This window comes from Bombina bombina, chromosome 4 (genome assembly GCF_027579735.1).
Source record: "Bombina bombina isolate aBomBom1 chromosome 4, aBomBom1.pri, whole genome shotgun sequence".
Taxonomy (NCBI): domain Eukaryota; kingdom Metazoa; phylum Chordata; class Amphibia; order Anura; family Bombinatoridae; genus Bombina; species Bombina bombina.
The window spans coordinates 974,769,941-974,790,691 of NC_069502.1; the positions used below are offsets into that span (position 1 = coordinate 974,769,941).

Consider the following 20,751-nt stretch of genomic DNA (forward strand, 5'->3'; position numbering starts at 1 on the left):
TTAAAAATTAAAGAGACAGTAACGTTTTTTTCTGTTAGTTTTCATTTGATTAATCACCTATATGTGAGTCAAATTGGTCCAAGAGACCCTACACAGTGTCTCCTTATGTTTTGAAAACAAATATGGAACCACCAATCTCTTTATTCTTTATGTTGTGAGAGATTTGGTTTAGCTGAAATGTAGCTAGGTTCTGCAGTGATTGTGTACTATTAGTTTTTTTTTTTTTTCTGCACATAAAAACAAAAAGGTAGATTTTAAGATGTAAAGAGACAGTAACGTTTTTTTGTGGTTATTTTTATTAAAAAAATCACTTTCTTCTACAGTGCCCCAAAAAATGTATAGCCCACATGTAGTGCCCTGCGCTTCCTCTCACACTCCACCTGGAGTTACTCTGCATTTCATGCATTATTTGTTGTTCCCACAAGGTAGAAAACATTACTAGAGGACATCTTTTCAATCATTTAGGATGATTGATTCATTAGTTGCTATTCTGAATGTTTCTTCCTTGTAACCTGTAAGAGGAAGATACTTCAGTAATATCTGAGGGGGAATTCTCAGACTCAGATGGAGTAATATCTTTATCTGATCCTGAGGTTATTTCAGTTTTTAGCTTGAATACCTCCTTTTTGTTGTGTTTTTAGCTACCCTGGGCGACCCCGACATTAGAACTGCTATATCCTTAGAGGATAATTGTGTTTTCAAAGGTCCTAGGGACAGAAATTAGAGGGTCTAATCAAAAAGATGTATTTACGCCAGGGCCTACAATGGTTTCCAGCTGTGTGGATTGCTACCGTCACTAGTGCCGCGGCATATTGGCTCGATAAGTTGTCTGTGGCTCAGGACAGAAACTTCTCTGGATGAAATCCAAGATAGGATAAAAGCTCTTAAGCTAGCTAATTCCTTTTTTACGGATGCTTCCCTTAAAGTTATCAAACTGGGAGCAAAGATTTCAGGTTTCTCTATTCTAGCTTGCAGAGCCTTATGGTTAAAACCTTGGTCTGCGGATGTGTCCTCTAAGTCTAAGCTTTTAGCAATTCCTTACAAGGGGAAGACCTTGTTTGGACTTGTATTGTTGGAAATTATCTATCACGGGAGGTAAAGGTCATTTTCTCCCTCAGGATAAGAGAAACAAACAAAAAGGACAACAGAGTAATTTTCGTTCCTTTAGAAATTTCAAGGGAAATTCTTCCTCTTCCGGGAATACAATCCAGGAAGCCTGCTATTGAATCAAAGACAGCATGAAGGGCCTTCCCCCGATCCGGCACTGGCTCTTGTAGGGGGCAGACTTTCCTTCAGGCTTGGGTTCGAGATGTTCAGGATCCCTGGGCAATAGAAATAGTTTCCCAGGGATACAGAGTTCAAAAGTCTTCCTCCCAGAGGCAGGTTTCTGCTTTCGAGATTATCTGCAGACCAGACAAAAAGAGAGGCGTTCTTGCACTGTGTAGGAGACCTCTCTGACCTGGGGGTGATTGTTCTTGTTCCGATACAGGAACAGGGTCTGGGATTTTATTCCAATCTGTTCGTGGTTCCCAAAAAAGAGGGGAACCTTCAGGCCAGTTTTAGATCTCAAGCGTCTAAACAAATTTCTCAGAGTACCGTCCTTCAAGATAAAAACTATTCGTTCCATTCTCCCAAGAGGGTCAATTTATAACAGTGGATTAAAGGACGCATACCTGCATGTTCCCATTCACAGGGATCATCACAAGTTCCTAGGGTTTGCCTTTCTAGACAAACACTTCCAATTTGTGGCTCTTCCCTTCGGTCTTGCCACAGCTCCCAGAATTTTCACAAAAGTTCTGGGATCGCTGTTAGCGGTGCTTCGGTTACGGGACATTGCAGTGGTGCCCTATCTGGATGACATCCTAGTCCAGGCGCCATCCTTACAACAAGCAAGATCCCTCACGGACATTGTGTTATCCTTCCTGCGATCTCACGGGTGGAAGGTAAATTTGGAAAACGGTTCCTTAGTCCCAAATACAAGGGTAACTTTCTTAGGAACCATAATAGATTCCCTATCAATGAAGATTTTTCTGACAGAAGTCAGGAAATCAAAGATTTTCGATACTTGTCTAGCCCTTCAGTCCACTCTCTGCTATCAGTGGCTCAGTGCATTCTGGAGCGGGAGACAAGGGATTCTCTTCAATGGTGGTTGTCTCAGGATCATCTCTTCCAGGGAACCTGCTTTTGCAGACCATCTTGGGTGATGGTGACAACAGATACCAGCGTTCTAGAATGGGGAGCAGTCTGGGGCTCCCTAAAGGCTCAGGGAGTTGGACTTGGTCTGAGTCTGCTCTTCCTATAAACATTCTGGAACTGAGAGCAATCTTCAATGCTCTTCTGGCCTGGCCCCAGTTAGCCTCGGTCCAGTTTATCAGATTCCAGTCGGACAACATAACTTCAGTAGCTTACATCAATCATCAGGGAGGAACGAGGAGTTCCTTAGCGATGACAGAGGTAACCAAAATAATCCAGTGGGCGGAAACCCACTCTTGCTGTCTGTCGGCGATACACATCCCAGGGGTGGACAACTGGGAGGCGGTCTTCCTGAGCAGGCAGACCTTTCATCCGGGGGTGTGGGAACTCAATCCGTAAGTGTTTTCCAGCATGATTCTCAAAGGGGTCAGCCGGAATTGGATTTCATGGCATCTCGGCAGAATACCAAGCTTCTGAGGTTCAGGTCGAGGTCCAGGGACCCTCAGGCAGTACTGATAGACGCCCTGGCGGCACCTTGGACATTCAGTCTAGCATACCTGTTTCCTCCGTTTGCTCTTCTTCCTCGGGTCATTGCCCAAATCAAGCAGGAGAGGGCCTCGTGATCCTCATTGCACCGGCTTGGCCTCGCAGGATTTGGTATGCAAATCTGGTGGAAATGTCATCTCTGCCACCTTGGAGACTTCCGTTGAGGAAGGACCTTCTCATGCAAGGGCCCTTTTTTCACCCAAATCTAGTTTCTCTGAAGCTGACTGCTTGGAGATTGAATGCTTAATTTTATCCAAGCGGGGCTTTTCAGAATCGGTGAGAGACCATGATTCAGGCTCGTAAACCTGTAACTAGTAAGATTTACCATAAGATTTGGTGTGTGAATCCAAGGGCTACTCCTTGAGTAGAGTTAAGATTTCTAGAATTTTGTCCTTTCTCCAAGAGGGTTTGGAAAAAGGATTATCAGCAAGTTCCCTAAAGGGTCAAATATTGGCCTTGTCTATTTTGTTACATAAGCGTGTGGCGGACGTACCAGACATGCAATCCTTTTGTCAGAGAGAACACACAGGAGCCAAACATGGCCTAGTACAGCCAAAAACAAAAATATAAAATCCACACCTGTGACAAATGAATACTCAAATGAGCTGCACCCTTTGGTGCTAGTGGAGCAGACTGGAGCCTCTCAGTGGTCCAGCTCACTGGTACACTTCAGGGATCAAGCGTGGAGGTGAATATCCCATTAGTATATATATCTCTTCGCAATAACGGCAAAAAAACATGATTTCTTCCTGTTTGCTGTTATTGCGAAGCTATTATATTTACACAGAACATTCAGGTGGTTTTCCGGATTCACATAATGTGTGTGTGTGTGTATGTGTATATATATATATATATATATATATATATATATATATATATATATATATATATATATATATATATATATATATATATATATATATATATATATATATATATATATATATATATATATATATATATATATATATATATATTGTATGTATGTATATATGTATATATATATATATATATGTATATATATAATGTGTGTGTGTATATATATATATGTGTTCTACTTCTACTGAATGGAAGTAGGCTTGGTGGCATTCCATTCATATGCTTTTTAATGTTATTACTATAATAATTTTTTATTTCTCCAACATAGGTGTGTCCGGTCCACGGCGTCATCCTTACTTGTGGGATATTCTCTTCCCCAACAGGAAATGGCAAAGAGCCCAGCAAAGCTGGTCACATGATCCCTCCTAGGCTCCGCCTACCCCAGTCATTCTCTTTGCCGTTGCACAGGCAACATCTCCACGGAGATGGTTAAGAGTTTTTTGGTGTTTAAATGTAGTTTTTATCCTTCAATCAAGTGTTTGTTATTTTAAAATAGTGCTGGTATGTACTATTTACTCTGAAACAGAAAAGAGATGAAGATTTCTGTTTGTAAGAGGAAGATGATTTTAGCAAACGTTACTAAAATCGATTGCTGTTTCCACACAGGACTGTTGAGATGAAGTAACTTCAGTTGGGGGAAACAGTTGGCAGACTTTTCTGCTTGAGGTATGACTGGCCACATTTCTAACAAGACTATGTAATGCTGGAAGGCTGTCATTTCCCCTATGGGGACCGGTAAGCCATTTTCTTAGATTAAGTAAAAGAATAAAGGGCTTCATAAGGGCTTAAAAAACTGGTAGACATTTTTCTGGGCTAAAACGATGACTTTGCTAAGCATATTTTGCAGATTATAACTCTTAATAGTTATTATAATCTTGGGGATTGTTTTAAAAAACGGCAGGCACTGTATTGGACACCTTTTTCAGATGGGGGCCTTTTCTAGTCATAGGCAGAGCCTCATTTTCGCGCCACTAATGCCCAGTTGTTTTTGGAGAGCAAGGCATGCAGATGCATGTGTGAGGAGCTAAGAACCACTGAAAAAGCTTATAGAAGGCGTCATTTGGTATCGTATTCCCCTCTGGGCTTGGTTGGGTCTCAGCAAAGCAGATAGCTGGGACTGTATAGGGGTTAAATGTAAAAACGGCTCCGGTTCCGTTATTTTAAGGGTTAAAGCTTTCAAATTTGGTGTGCAATACTTTTAAGGCTTTAAGACACTGTGGTGAAATTATGGTGAATTTTGAACAATTCCTTCATACTTTTTCACATATTAAGTAATAAAGTGTGTTCAGTTTAAAATTTAAAGTGACAGTAACGGTTTTATTTTAAAACGTTTTTTGTGCTTTGTTGACAAGTTTAAGCCTGTTTAACATGTCTGTACCATCAGATAAGCTATGTTCTATATGTATGAAAACTAAGGTTTCTCCCCATTTAAATTTATGTGATAATTGTGCCATAGTGTCCAAACAAAGTAGGGACAATGATGCCACAGATAATGATATTGCCCAAGATGATTCCTCAAATGAGGGGAGTAAGCATGATACTGCATCATCCCCTTCTGTGTCTACACCAGTTTTGCCCACACAAGAGGCCCCTAGTACATCTAGTGCGCCAATACTTATTACCATGCAACAATTAACGGCTGTAATGGATAATTCTATTGCAAACATTTTATCCGAAATGCCTACTTATCAGAGAAAGCGCGATTGCTCTTTTTTAAACACTGAAGAGCAAGAGGACGCTGATGATAACTGTTCTGACATACCCTCACACCAATCTGAAGGGGCCAGGAGGGAGGTTTTGTCTGAGGGAGAAATTTCAGATTCAGGAAAAATTTCTCAACAAGCTGAACCTGATGTTGTAACATTTAAATTTAAATTAGAACATCTCCGCGCACTGCTTAAGGAGGTGTTATCTACTCTGGATGATTGTGACAATTTGGTCATTCCAGAGAAATTATGTAAGATGGACAAGTTCCTAGAGGTTCCGGTGCCCCCCGATGCTTTTCCTATACCCAAGCAGGTGGCGGACATAGTAAATAAGGAGTGGGAAAGGCCCGGCATACCTTTTGTTCCTCCCCCTATATTTAAGAAATTATTTCCTATAGTCGACCCCAGAAAGGACTTATGGCAGGCAGTCCCCAAGGTCGAGGGGGCGGTTTCTACTCTAAACAAACGCACTACTATTCCTATAGAAGATAGTTGTGCTTTCAAAGATCCTATGGATAAAAAATTAGAGGGTTTGCTTAAAAAGATGTTTGTTCAGCAAGGTTACCTTCTACAACCAATTTCATGCATTGTTCCTGTCACTACGACAGCGTGTTTCTGGTTCGAAGAACTAGAAAAGTCGCTCAATAAAGAATCTTCGTATGAGGAGGTTATGGACAGAGTTCAAGCACTTAAATTGGCTAACTCTCTTTTATTTTAGATGCCGCTTTGCAATTAGCTAGATTAGCGGCGAAAAATTCAGGGTTTGCTATCGTGGCGCGCAGAGCGCTTTGGCTAAAGTCTTGGTCAGCGGATGTGTCTTCCAAGACAAAATTGCTTAACATCCCTTTCAAGGGTAAAACACTGTTTGGTCCTGATTTGAAAGATTATTTCAGACATCACCGGGGGAAAGGGCCACGCCCTCCCTCAGGATAGGTCTTTTAAGGCTAAAAATAAGCCTAATTTTCGTCCCTTTCGCAGAAACGGACCAGCCTCTAATTCTACATCCTCTAAGCAAGAGGGTAATACTTAACAACCCAAACCAGCCTGGAGACCGATGCAAGGCTGGAACAAGGGTAAGCAGGCCAAGAAGCCTGCCACTGCTACCAAAACAGCATGAAGGGATGGCCCCCGATCCGGGACCGGATCTGGTGGGGGGCAGACTTTCTCTCTTTGCTCAGGCTTGGGCAAGAGATGTTCAGGATCCTTGGGCACTAGAAATAGTTTCTCAAGGTTATCTCCTGGAATTCAAGGAACTACCCCCAAGGGGAAGGTTCCACAGGTCTCAATTATCTTCAAACCAAATAAAAAGACAGGCATTCTTACATTGTGTAGAAGACCTGTTAAAGATGGGAGTGTAATTCATCCAGTTCCAATAGGAGAACAAGGGATGGGGTTTTACTCCAACCTGTTCATAGTTCCCAAAAAAGAGGGAACATTCAGACCAATTTTAGATCTCAAGATCCTAAACAAATTTCTCAGGGTTCCATCGTTCAAAATGGAAACCATTCGAACGATCCTTCCCACCATCCAGGAAGGTCAATTTATGACCACGGTGGATTTAAAGGATGCGTACCTACATATTCCTATCCACAAGGAACATCATCAGTTCCTAAGGTTCGCTTTTCTGGACAAGCATTACCAGTTTGTGGCACTTCCATTCGGATTAGCCACTGCTCCGAGAATTTTCACAAAGGTACTAGGGTCCCTTCTAGCGGTTCTAAGACCAAGGGGCATTGCAGTAGTACCTTACTTGGACGACATCCTGATTCAAGCGTCGTCTCTGTCAAAAGCAAAGGCTCATACGGACATCGTCCTAGCCTTTCTCAGATCTCACGGATGGAAAGTGAACAAAGAAAAAAGTTCTCTGTCCCCGTCAACAAGAGTTCCCTTCTTGGGAACAATAATAGATTCCTTAGAAATGAGGATTTTTCTGAAAGAGGTCAGAAAATCAAAAATTCTAAGCTCTTGTCAAGTACTTCATTCTGTTCTTCGTCCTTCCATAGCGCAGTGCATGGAAGTAATAGGATTGATGGTTGCAGCAATGGACATAGTTCCTTTTGCACGAATTCATCTAAGACCATTACAACTGTGCATGCTCAGACAGTGGAATGGGGATTATACAGACTTGTCTCCGACGATTCAAGTAGATCAAAAGACCAGAGATTCACTCCGTTGGTGGCTGATCCTGGACAGCCTGTCACAGGGAATGAGCTTCCGCAGACCAGAGTGGGTCATTGTCACGACCGACGCCAGTCTGGTGGGCTGGGGCGCGGTCTGGGAACCCCTGAAAGCTCAGGGTCTATGGTCTCGGGAAGAATCTCTTCTCCCGATAAACATTCTGGAACTGAGAGCGATATTCAATGCTCTCAAAGCTTGGCCTCAACTAGCAAAGGCCAAATTCATAAGGTTTCAATCAGACAACATGACGACTGTTGCATATATCAACCATCAGGGGGGAACAAGGAGTTCCCTGGCGATGGAGGAAGTGACCAAGATAATTCAATGGGCGGAGGATCACTCCTGCCACTTGTCTGCAATCCACATCCCAGGAGTGGAAAATTGGGAAGCGGATTTTCTGAGTCGTCAGACATTCCATCCGGGGGAGTGGGAACTCCATCCGGAAATCTTTGCCCAAATAACTCAATTATGGGGCATTCCAAACATGGATCTGATGGCCTCTCGTCAGAACTTCAAGGTTCCTTGCTACGGGTCCAGATCCAGGGATCCCAAGGCGACTCTAGTAGATGCACTAGTAGCACCTTGGACCTTCAACCTAGCTTATGTATTCCCACCGTTTCCTCTCATTCCCAGGCTGGTAGCCAGGATCAATCAGGAGAGCTGATTGATCCAGAGAGTGGCCACGCAGGACTTGGTATGCAGACCTGGTGAATATGTCATCGGCTCCACCATGGAAGCTACCTTTGAGACAGGACCTTCTTGTTCAAGGTCCATTCGAACATCCGAATCTGGTTTCCCTCCAACTGACGGCTTGGAGATTGAACGCTTGATTTTATCAAAGCGTGGGTTTTCAGATTCTGTAATAGATACTCTGATTCAGGCTAGAAAGCCTGTAACTAGAAAAATTTACCATAAAATATGGAAAAAATATATCTGTTGGTGTGAATCTAAAGGATTCCCATGGAACAAGATAAAAATTCCTAAGATTCTATCCTTTCTACAAGAAGGTTTGGAGAAAGGATTATCTGCAAGTTCTCTGAAGGGACAGATCTCTGCTTTATCTGTTTTACTTCACAAAAGGCTGGCAGCTGTGCCAGACGTTCAAGCGTTTGTTCAGGCTCTGGTTAGAATCAAGCCTGTTTACAGACCTTTGACTCCTCCCTGGAGTCTAAATCTAGTTCTTTCAGTTCTTCAAGGGGTACCGTTTGAACCCTTACATTCCGTAGATATTAAGTTATTATCTTGGAAAGTTTTGTTTTTGGTTGCAATTTCTTCTGCTAGAAGAGTTTCAGTTATCTGCTCTGCAGTGTTCCCCGCCCTATATGGTGTTACATGCAGATAAGGTGGTTTTGCGTACTAAGCCTGGTTTTCTTCCGAAAGTTGTTTCCAACAAAAATATTAACCAGGAGATAGTTGTACCTTCTTTGTGTCCGAATCCAGTTTCAAAGAAGGAACGTTTGTTACACAATTTGGACGTAGTCCGTGCTCTAAAATTCTATTTAGAGGCTACTAAAGATTTCAGACTAACATCTTCTTTGTTTGTTTATTCTGGTAAAAGGAGAGGTCAAAAAGCAACTTCTACCTCTTTCTTTTTGGCTTAAAAGCATTATCCGATTGGCTTATGAGACTGCCGGACGGCAGCCTCCTGAAAGAATCACAGCTCACTCCACTAGGGCTGTGGCTTCCACATGGGCCTTCAAGAACGAGGCTTCTGTTGACCAGATATGTAAGGCAGCGACTTGGTCTTCACTGCACACTTTTGCCAAATTTTACAAATTTGATACTTTTGCTTCTTCGGAGGCTATTCTTGGGAGAGAGGTTTTGCAAGCCGTGGTGCCTTCCATCTAGGTGACCTGATTTGCTCCCTCCCTTCATCCGTGTCCTAAAGCTTTGGTATTGGTTCCCACAAGCAAGGATGACGCCGTGGACCGGACACACCAATGTTGGAGAAAACAGAATTTATGCTTACCTGATAGATTACTTTCTCCAACGGTGTGTCCGGTCCACGGCCCGCCCTGGTTTTTTTAATCAGGTCTGATGAATTATTTTCTCTAACTACAGTCACCACGGTATCATATGGTTTCTCCTATGCATATTTCCTCCTGTACGTCGGTCGAATGACTGGGGTAGGCGGAGCCTAGGAGGGATCATGTGACCAGCTTTGCTGGGCTCTTTGCCATTTCCTGTTGGGGAAGAGAATATCCCACAAGTAAGGATGACGCCGTGGACCGGACGCACCGTTGGAGAAAGTAATTTATCAGGTAAGCATAAATTCTGTTTTTTTTAAAGTCTGTTTAACCATTTAAGTGCTAATGTCCACACAAAGTCCAGAAGTGTGTTGTGATCTCCTTCTGACTCAGGTCCCCTACCCCTTTAGACTGGGAAACAAACTGCAGTTTCCTTCCTTATTGCCCGCTGTGGGCAACACAACCCTTCATGTCACCACACTGGGGCATGGTGATATCCCTGGGAGTGCAGGAACTCTGCTGATGCAGGAGTTTCCATGAAGGGAAACGGTCTTTCAAAGGCCCTCCTTTGCAGCCCCAATTTCTCAGATTTCAGGCCACTAACTGATATAAGACCCTTCATTTGAAAGAATGGAGTCTCTCCTCTCACAATAAAAATATATTCTAAGCTCCCACGATTCAAATAGGGGATTTCATGTACTTATTAGTATGATCATCAGTTGATAACTATAATAATCACCTGCTGGTAACTGCTAGCATAATTTTGTGATGGTGTAAGAGCTCAGATCCCGATTTACTTGAAATGCAAGATTTAAAGAATAAAAATAAACGAGAGAGCTGAGTGAAAGTAAAAAATAGATATTTTGTGAAAATCTGTATATGATAAAACTTTGTATATTTTTTATTTTTTTTGTTCTGTTTAGACATGTGTAGTAGGTTCCTACTTAGAATTTGAATTCACACACAATTCTTATTTCATCTTTAATATTTTAATAGTTATTTACACCTATAATTTTCAAGTGTAAAGTATGAAAAGTTTTATTTTGTGCTTTTTATTTTATTGAACGATAGTTATAAAATCTTAAATTTTTGTTGTTTGGGAAAGGAGTATTGATGCCAAATGTAAGAATATAAAATGTGCGGTTTTTGTATGGGTACTTAACAGAAAGTTATTTTTGTGTAAATGCAATGCATGGTAAAGAACTAGAAAATAAGTGAAATAACCTCAATCTTAAAATTTAAATGCCATCTTTATAATTTTGTTGCATATCTGGAATAAGAAATTAGTAGCGTTTTCCCTGTTCTATTAAAACATCCTTTTTGTTAAGAGTATTAAATTGATTTTGATATTAACCACACTAATAAACATGAAAATAAGGAGCAAAATTAGTAACAAAAGATTAGCCAAATATTGTTGGTAGTTGCAAAGAGATGTTTAAAATGGCATCCATCCATTTAACTGAATACTTTTAAACAAGTCATCTCACTGTGCTGTTTTTACACATTGGGTTGTTGTAGGTAATTTTATCCGATGCTAGTGCTCCTGGTGAAGGTGAACATAAAATTATGGATTACATCAGAAGACAAAGAGGTATAATGTGTTAAATGTTTCAGTGTTTTATTCACTTTATATTACATGATGACCTACTCTTCACTTTTCTTTTTTTCTTCCCTTGAGCAGCTCAGCCCCATCACGACCCAAACACTCATCATTGCTTATGTGGTGCTGATGGTAAGCACTAGATTGTGACTTTCTGAATAATGTAGAGATTAATGTAATTCCATTGTGTGATTTATCCATCTTTTTATTAATTGCAGCATCGTGCGCAGTTTATAGGTCAACTTCATAAATGAAACAATCAAGCATGTTCAGTTAAAATCTTGCTGTAGAAAAACTCTTGCAGCCAAAGTGGTTAAACTTGTGTCTTGCATTGAATTGTAGCTGCAACAGATTTGTAATATATTGGCTTTTGCTTAAAATGTTTCATATTTTAAAGGGTTATAAAACCCATAACGTATGCCCTGTCTAAATCACAAAATAAATTGGAAAAAAAATAAAAATAATTTTTATTCTACTACTTTTGAACACATTTGATTCATTCTCATGGTATATTTTGTTGAGATACCTAGGTAGGTATCTGGAGCACTACATGACAAGAAATAGTGCTGTCATCCTAGTGCACTTGCAAAACTGCCATATAGTGCTTCAGACATGGGCAGGCTCTTGTGCTTTGGTTCCTGCTTTACAACAAGAAACCAAGAGTCTGATGGAAAGTTGTTTAAAAGCACATGTTCTATCTAAATCACAAAAGAACATTTTTGGGTTTCATGTCCCTTAACAATTGTTACATTGTAAGATCAGTTGTTTGTTCATTTTACCCTTTTTGTAACCGTAAGAGTGATAGGTTAGACAGTTGCATACTTACACCTTAGTCCGATTTCTTTTACAAGATACGATGAGTCCATGGATTTCATCCTTGTGGGATATCGCCTCCTGGTCAGCAGGAGGAGGCAAAGAGCACCACAGCAGAGCTGTATATATAGCTCCTCCCCTCCCTCCCACCCCAGTCATTCTCTTTGCCTGTGTTAGTGATAGGAAGAGGCAAAGTGAGGTGTTAGTTTAGTTTCTTCAATCATGAGTTTGTTGTTTTTAAAATGGTACCAGTGAGTGCTATTTTATTCAGGGTGTAGCTGTATTCCTTGTCAGCCTCTAGAGTAGAGCTACAGGTGGCTTTTAAGCAATGGGAACTGGGGAGATTTTCATTCTCTGCATCTCCTATACTATGTGCTGCCCTGCTGATGATGGTCTTAGCAGATATTATCTAAGACCCTGTTTGTTCCCACAGATCTACAGGAGGAGATGAAAAGGACCTCTTCATCGTGTGGGACAAGTCATGCTGTCGTTCAGCATTGAGGTATGTGCAGTCTTTAATTTCTGGGACACTAAGTAGCTCAGAACTGACTGGCCTTTATTTCTTATATAAGTAAGGGGTAATCGATTTGCACTGATACTTATCTGCATGGGTGTATTACCCTCATAACTCTTTGACAGCCGTAATTACCGTGGGCTATTTATGCTATTAGCCTGGTTGAATGGACAAACAGAAAGGGTGACACAGTGTGTGGGCTTGACGCTGGGGATTGGTAGCTTGGAGTTATATACTCCGGTGTACTCTGCTCTAACATTTGCCATAATCGGCAGTGCACTTGAGGGGAGACATTGATTTTTTTTTTTTTTTTTTCTCACTTGTCCGGCATTAGGTTTTTCTACATGATTAATACTTAGCCGGGTTGAGTTTGTTTACCGCCCACGAAGGGAGGGGCTTATCGTTCGCGCTCTTAGCTGCGCAGTTGTTGTTCTGTATCAGGAAGTGACCCGATCGGCAGCATACTTTAAGGCTCTGATGTTTCCGAAGTCCGTTTGTTTCAGTAACCTCACAAGCGGTCTTGGGCACGCCTCAATCGGAGATTGTCGTCACGTGGGGACAGGTAGGCGCCGCAGCAGAGCTGTGGCGAGGTGACAGACATTTCATCCGGGGTGCAAGTGTTTGATTTCTGTCCCCTAAGACATTGCTCAACTTCAGAGAGTGTAATTTTAAAACCAACAGTAAAAACGCAGTTTCCTCTTTATTTTTCAATTGAGTATTGAGCTGTAAAATTTGAACAATTTTATTTTTTAAAGGCACAGTACACTCGTTTTTTTTTCAACGTTTTTTGTTATCAGTTATATTAGGCTGATTGCATGTTTGTTTTGAATTCAATCACATAATTATCAGTGCCACGACCAATATTGCTTTTGCTTATTTTTGTCATGGATGACCTTCACCACAGTACATGTTCTATGTGTTTAAATGCCAATGTGGAACCCCCTTTTACTTTTTGTCCCTCATGCACTGAGAGGGCATTACAGTTTAGAGAGCAGATTTTCTTTAATAAAAGTATATCTAAGGCGGATGTTTCTCAGACTGATGAGACTCAGAATATGCCGCAACTTTCTTCCCAAGCGTCACAGCCCTTAACGCCTGCTCAAGCGGCGCCAAGTTCCTCTGCAGCTTCTGCTGCAATTACTCTGCAAGACATTGCTGTGGTTATGTCATCTACACTTTCTGAGGCGTTATCTGCCTTTCTCGTACTTCAAGGCAAACGCAGTAGGAAGGATAACCACATGGGCCATACAACATCTGTTCCTTTAATGGCGATCTCAGATATACCCTCCCAGGGCTCTGAATTGGAGGGTACGAAGGTCCTATCCGAGGTTAAACTTTCTGACTCAGGAAGTGTCTTACCTCTGACGGATTAAGATGCGTTATCTTTCAGGTTTAAGCTTGAACACCTCTGCCTGTTGCTAAGGGAGGTTTTGGTAACTCTGGACGACTGATTCAATAGTGGTTCCTCCAGAGAAATTGAGTAAGTTGGACAGATACTTGGAGGTCCCTTCTTATTCTGATGTTTTTCCAGTTCCTAAGAAGACTTCAGAAATTATTGCTTAGGAATGGGAGAAACTGGATATTCCATTCTCCTCCTGTTTTCAAGAAAATGTACCCTATAGCTGACGCCATTAGGGACTCTTGGCAGACGGTCCCTAAGGTGGAGGGAGCTATTTCCACCTTGGCTAAATGAACTACTATCCCTATCGAGGATAGTTGTGCTTTCAAAGACCCTATGGATAAGAAATTGGAGGGTCTCCTTAAAAAGGTCTATGCGGCGGCCTGCATTGTTACGGTTATGACTGCAACTGCTTATTGGTTTGATGCTTTGGAAGAACCTCTTAAAACTTAGACTTCTTTGGAAGAAATACAGGATAGGATTAAAGCTCTCAAATTGGCTAATTCATTTATTACTGATGCTTCTTTGCAGATTACCAAATTGGCGGCTAAAAGTTCAGGATTTTCCATCTTAGCACGGAGAGCCTTATGGTTGAAATCTTGGTCTGCGGATGTGTCATCTAAGTCTAAGCTTTTGGCCATTCCTTACCCTGTTCGGGCCTGACTTGAAGGAAATTATTTCTGACATCACGGGAGGTAATGGTCATTCCCTCCCTCAGGATATGAAGTCCAAACAGAAAGGGTGACAGAGTAATTTTCGTTCCTTTCGAAATTTCAAGGGAGTTCCCCCTTCCTCTTCCTCTAAACAGGATGAGAACTATTCACAAACCAAGTCCACTTGGAGACCCAACCAGTCTTGGAACAAGGGTAAACAATCCAAGAAAGCCTACTGCTGTTTCCAAGTCAGCATGAAGTGTCGGCCCCAGATCCGGGACTGGATCTAGTGAGGGGCAGACTATCTCTCTTCTTCCAGGCTTGGATAAGAGATGTTCAGGATCCCTGGACATTAGAAATTGTATCTCAGGGATGTCAGTTGGAGTTCAGAAACTCTTCCCCCAGAGGAAGGTTTCTTCTTTCTCGATTATCTACAGACCAGATAAAGAGAGGCGTTCTTACGTTGTGTAGGAGACCTCTCTTCCATGGGAGTAATATGTCCCGTTCCAATACAGGGACCGGGGTTTTATTCAAATCTTTGTAGTTCCCAAAAAAGAGGGAACGTTCCGACCTATTTTAGACCACCAAAAGTTTAACAAGTTTCTCAGTTCCATCATTCAAGATGGAAACTATTCGTACCATTCTTCCATTGATCCAGGAGAGTCAATTTATTACTACAGTGGATTTAAAGGATGCATATCGTCATGTTCCTATCCACAGAGAACATCGCAAGTTCCTGAGGTTTGCTTTCCTGGACAAACATTTTCAGTTCGTGGCTCTTCCTTTCGGTCTGGCCACGGCACCCAGAATTTTCAAGAAGGTTCTGGGGTCTCTGCTGGCGGTTCTAAGACCGCAGGGCATTGCAGTATCTGGACGATATTCTGATCCAGGAGTCTTATCAGCTAGCAAAGTCTCATACCGACATTGTTCTATCCTTCCTGAGGACTCACGGGTGGAAGGTGAATCTGGTTAAAGAGTTCGCTAGTTCCTCAGACAAGGGTTCCTTTCCTGGGAACTCTAATTGACTCTCTATCCATGAAGATCTTTTTGACGGAGGTCAGAAAGTTAAAGATTCTGCATACATGCCGAGCCCTTCAGACCAATCCTTAGAGGTAATTGGATTGATGGTAGTGGCGATGGACATCATTCAGTTTGCTCGTTTTCATCTCAGACCTCTGCAACTGAGCATGCTCAGTCAGTGGAATGGAGATTATACATATTTATCTCCTCAAATACATCTAGATCAGGAGACAAGGGACTCTCTCTTCTATGGTGGTTGTCGCTGGATCATATATCCCAGGGTACATGCTTACGCAGACCCTCATGGGTGATAGTGACAACGGATGCCAGCCTGATAGGATGGGGAGCAGTCTGGAACTCCCTGAGGGCTCAGGGTGTATGGATTTGAACGGAGTCTCTACTTCCCATCAATATCCTAGAGTTGAGAGCAATATTCAATGCGCTTCAGGCTTGGCCTCAGTTGCCTTCGGCCAAGTTCATCAGATTCCAGTCGGACAACATTACGACTGTAGCTTACTTCAATCAGGGAGGAACAAGGAGTTCCTTAGCGATGACAGAAGTAGCCAAAATAATTCAGTGGGCGGAGGCTCACTCTTATCTGTCGGCGATCCACACATCCCAGGTGTGGATAACTGGGAAGCGGATTTTCTAAGCAGACAGATATTTCATCCGGGAGAATGGGAACTTCATCCGGAGGTATTTGCCAACCTGATTCTCAGATGGTGCAGGCCAGAGTTGGAACTTATGGCGTCTCGTCAGAATGCCAAGCTTCCGAGATACGGGTCCAGGGATCCCCAGGCCGAGCTGATGGATGCCTTGGCAGTACCTTGGTCTTTCAGCCTAGCTTATGTGTTCCCTCCATTTGCTCTCCTTCCCCAGGTGATTGCTTGAGTCAAACATGAGAGGGCTTCGGTGTTCTCATCGCTCCTGCGTGGCCTCGCAGGACTTGGTATGCCAATCTGGTGGACATGTCATTTCAGCAACCATGGAAGCTTCCATTGAGGAAAGACCTTCTCATTCATGGACCCTTCCATTCTCTGCAGCGAACTGCTTGAAGATTGAATGCTTAATTTTATCTAAGCGAGGGTTTTCTGATTCTGTCATTGATACCTTGATTCGGGCACGTAAGCCTGTTACTAGAAAAATTTACCACAAGATATGGCGTAAATATCTTTATTGGGGTGAATTCAAGGGCTACTCATGGAGTAGTGTTAGGATTCCCTGGATTTTGTCTAATCTCCAAGACGGATTGGAGAAAGGGTTGTCAGCAAGTTCCTTAAAGGGACAGATGTCTGCTTTATCTATTTTGTTACACAAGCGTCTGGCAGATGTTCAATCTTTTTGTCAGTCTCTGACTAGAATCAGGCCTGTGTTTCGACCTATTGCTCCTCCTTGGAGTTTGAATTTAGTTCTTAAAGTTCTTCAAGGGGTTCCGTTTGAACCTATGCATTCCATAGATATTAAGTTATCTTGGAAAGTTTTTTATTTTTGGTTGCTATTTCTTCTTCTTGCAGAGTTTCTGAGCTTTCGGCATTACAATGTGATTCTCCTTATCTTATTTTTCATTCCAATAAGGTGGTGTTGCGTACCAAAGCTGGTTTTCTTCCTAAGGTTGTTTCAAATAAAAATATTAATCAGGAAATTGTTGTTCCTTCCTTGTGTCCGAATCCTTCTAAGAAGGAGCGTCTGTTATATAATTTGGACGTGATCCCTGCCTTGAAGTTCTTACAGGCGACTAAGGATTTTTGTCAATCGTCTTCATTGTTTGTCGTTTTTTTTTCTTTTCAGGGAAACGTAGGGGTCAGAAAGCTACGGCTATCATCCGTTTTGCATATGAGACTGCTGGACAGCAGCTTCCTGACCGAATTACTGCTCATTCCACTAGGGCTGTGGCTTCCTCATGGGCATTAAAAAATGATGCTTCTGTTGAACAGATTTGCAAAGCTGCAACTTGGTCGTGTCTTCACACTTTTTTACGAATTTGATACTTTTTGCCTCGTCTGAGGCTGTTTTTGGGAGGAAAGTTCTTCAAGCAGTGGTGCCTTCTGTTTAGGTTCACTGTCTTGTCCCTCCCGTTTCATCCGTGTACTATAGCTTTGGTATTGTATCCCACAAGTAAGGATTAAATCCGTGGACTCATCGTATCTTGTAAAAGAAAAGGAAATTTATTCTTACCTGATAAATTTGTTTCTTATACGATGAGTCCACGGCCCACCCTGTTTTTCTAAGACAGATCTTTAATTTTGTTAAACTTCAGTCACCTCTGCACCTTGGCTTTTCCTTTCTCTTCCTAACTTCGGTTGAATGACTGGAGAGGGAGGGGAGGAGCTATATATACAGCTCTGCTTTGGTGCTCTTTGCCTCCTCCAACTGACCAGGAGGGGATATCCCACAAGTAAGGTTGAAATACGTGGACTCATCGTATCGTAAAAGAAACAAATTTATCAGGTAAGAATAAATTTCCTTTTTTATTCAGCTTGCTTTGTTGAAAAAAATTATATCAAGCTATTTATAAAAAATATAAAATTCTACTACTCGTAAACACAAAATATGAAAAAAAAACTTTTCTTGCTTTTGTGCTTGTATGGTTCTGATGCAAAAGAAATACAAATACATTTAAAGTGAATGTAAATTTTGATGCTAAAGTGCTCGTTTTTAAAAAAAATTTGATTAAAAACAGGGGCACTTTAATTCATCAAAATTAACATTTCACTCGTGAAGAAATACCTTTTTAAACTTGACAGCAGCTCCAGCTTCCTCTGGTCGTCACAAGCCATTTCTGATGTCAGAAATGATCGGTAGATCATCCTCCCCCCGGGGGAAATCGATGTGTGATTCAACGCCGTGATTGCAGGAAGCCAGATTCCTCATTTTAGACCCAGGAAGAGTTTTTGTGACGTGTGAAGGAAGCTGGAGCTGCTGTCAAGATTAAAAGGTAAATTTTTTTCACAACACGAGTGAAATGTAAATTTTGATTAATTAAAGTACCCCTTTTTTAAATCTAATTATTTAAAAAAAATTGGCACTTTAGCATCAAAATTTACATTCACTTTAAGGTTATGAAATGCAGATTTAATATATATATATTTTTTTTAATATCCTTTCCCTACAGCTGATCTGATCATGTTAGGGTTGGCTACTCATGAACCAAATTTTACGATTATCAGAGAGGAGTTTAAGCCTAACCAACCAAGACCATGTGGGTTATGTGGTCAGGTTGGACATGAGATAAAGGAATGTCAGGGACTACCAAGAGAGAAAAAAGGAGAGGTAATTGTTCTTTTAATGGCTTGTTCAGTTTCAAGTATACAGTGTGTGTGTGTGTGGGGGGGGGGTTGTGGGTTTATTTTTTTTATGACAAGGCCAATGTTTAAGATAGTGTGCAAAATAAGCTTGTTTTACTTTAAATTCTTATGTGAGAATCTTTTTTGTTTTTGCAGCATGATGAGTTTGCAGATAAACTTCCAGCTTCTGAACAGGAGTTTATTTTTATTCGTCTCAGCGTATTACGGGAGGTAAGGGACAAACTTATTATAGTTTTTATTCATTCCTCTGTTTTGACATCCATAATCATTTTCATTTGTTTGCTTCTAGTATTTAGAAAAGGAACTTGCTATGGCCAGCTTACCATTTCCATTTGACTTTGAAAGAAGTGTTGACGATTGGGTCTTTATGTGTTTCTTTGTGGGGAATGATTTTTTGCCTCATTTACCTTCTCTTGAAATCAGGTATGTTTTTTTTTTTTTTTTTTTTTTTTTTTTTTTTTTTTAAATGCTTTACCTCTATACCTGATGTAGAAATTGTAAAATACAGATGCCTGATGTGTTATATTTTTTTAATTTTATTATTTGTCTCTGCCTCAGGGAGGGTGCTATTGATCGACTTGTTGGAATTTACAAAAATGTTGTGCATAAAACTGGGGTAAGTCTTGGCCTTGTGCTGATATAAAGTTAAAGGATCTTTTTGTAAGCAATTTAATAAATAACACAGCACGTAAAATGGATCATTAGACTCAAATTAAAGGTGGAGATAAAATGAGTACATTGTCCCTTTAAGAATCTGCTGTATGAAACAAACATTTTCTGGGTACTTTTTGTTTTGTAGTAAATTTTTTTTTTTTTTTTCCAGGGTTATCTCACAGAAAGTGGGTTTGTAAACCTTGAAAGAGTACAGATGATCATGCTTGCAGTTGGTGAAGTTGAAGATAGCATTTTCAAAAAACGAAAAGATGATGATGTATGTTACTTATGCTTATGTATTGCTGTGGATGTGTGTATTTTTAAACCAGAAAAATGTAGGGTTGTCCACACTACGGTCCGGCTTCCCATAACTCTGTCTCTATACTAATGGTGTATTTTACATATCATGTCACCCAGAATAGTTTGCGTTCAATTGACTGTCTCACTCACACTCCACTTTCCTTTTTTGTGGAAAAAAGTCTTCCATTCTACAATATAATACTTTAATTTTAGGAGAATTTTAAAAGAAGAAATAAAGAAAAAAGGAAGAGAATGAAGGTATGTTTTACAGTCTTCAAAAAAGATAGATATATAGATATATAGATATATAGAGATATAATCATTCTTTCTTGTACATAGAGAGAACAGCATGGTTCTATGCCATCTGGACAGTTTGCTCCTCAGGCGCTGGGTCGAGGAAATAGTTCATCCTCTGTTATCAACAATCCAAGACAGAGCGCTTATGAAATGAGAATGCATAATCAAGTAAGTGACCAATGCTTAAAAGGTAAATGTGTGTAATGGGATATTGATGATAAAAATATACAGGACAATATTTTTCCCTAAAATTTGTATAGTGTACAAAATATAGTCTGTTTTATCCTCTTCTTTTTATGTACTCTTCTTTCTAATTTAAAGGGATACTGAACAATTTTTTTTTTCTTTCATGAATCACAGCATGCAATTTTCTAATCTCATATTATACATTTTTCTTCATTTTCTTGGTATCTTTCTTTTAAAAAGTAGAATTGTAAGCTTACGAGCCAGCCCATTTTTGGTTCAGGACACTGGACAGCTCTTGCTGATTGGTGGGTACATTTAGCCACCTATCGGCAAACTACCCAGGTGCTGAAACAAAGATGGGCTTGCTCGTAAGCAGATATTCCTGCTTTTGTTTTGTCTTTCTCCTGGTTAGAAATAGTTATGTTTAATGTATTCCTTTATTTTGCAAATCTAGAACTTTTTTTAATAAAAATGAAAATAAATACATTCCACATTGTAAAATGGGAACTCTTGATGTATTCTCTCGATCTCTCGTTCGTTC

The 20,751-nt window shown here is 40.8% G+C and overlaps 1 protein-coding gene across 1 annotated transcript in view; it reads left to right on the forward strand.

The window, feature by feature from the left end:
• XRN2 (5'-3' exoribonuclease 2) overlaps positions 1–20,751 on the forward strand; it is a 211,765-nt gene that overhangs the window by 65,549 nt on the left and 125,465 nt on the right. The window contains exons 7-15 of the mRNA XM_053712013.1: positions 10,988–11,060; positions 11,151–11,201; positions 18,581–18,738; positions 18,909–18,983; positions 19,063–19,196; positions 19,332–19,389; positions 19,597–19,704; positions 19,941–19,985; positions 20,067–20,192. Coding sequence (XP_053567988.1) covers positions 10,988–11,060; positions 11,151–11,201; positions 18,581–18,738; positions 18,909–18,983; positions 19,063–19,196; positions 19,332–19,389; positions 19,597–19,704; positions 19,941–19,985; positions 20,067–20,192 — 828 coding nt within the window. The remainder of the gene's footprint in view (positions 1–10,987; positions 11,061–11,150; positions 11,202–18,580; positions 18,739–18,908; positions 18,984–19,062; positions 19,197–19,331; positions 19,390–19,596; positions 19,705–19,940; positions 19,986–20,066; positions 20,193–20,751) is intronic.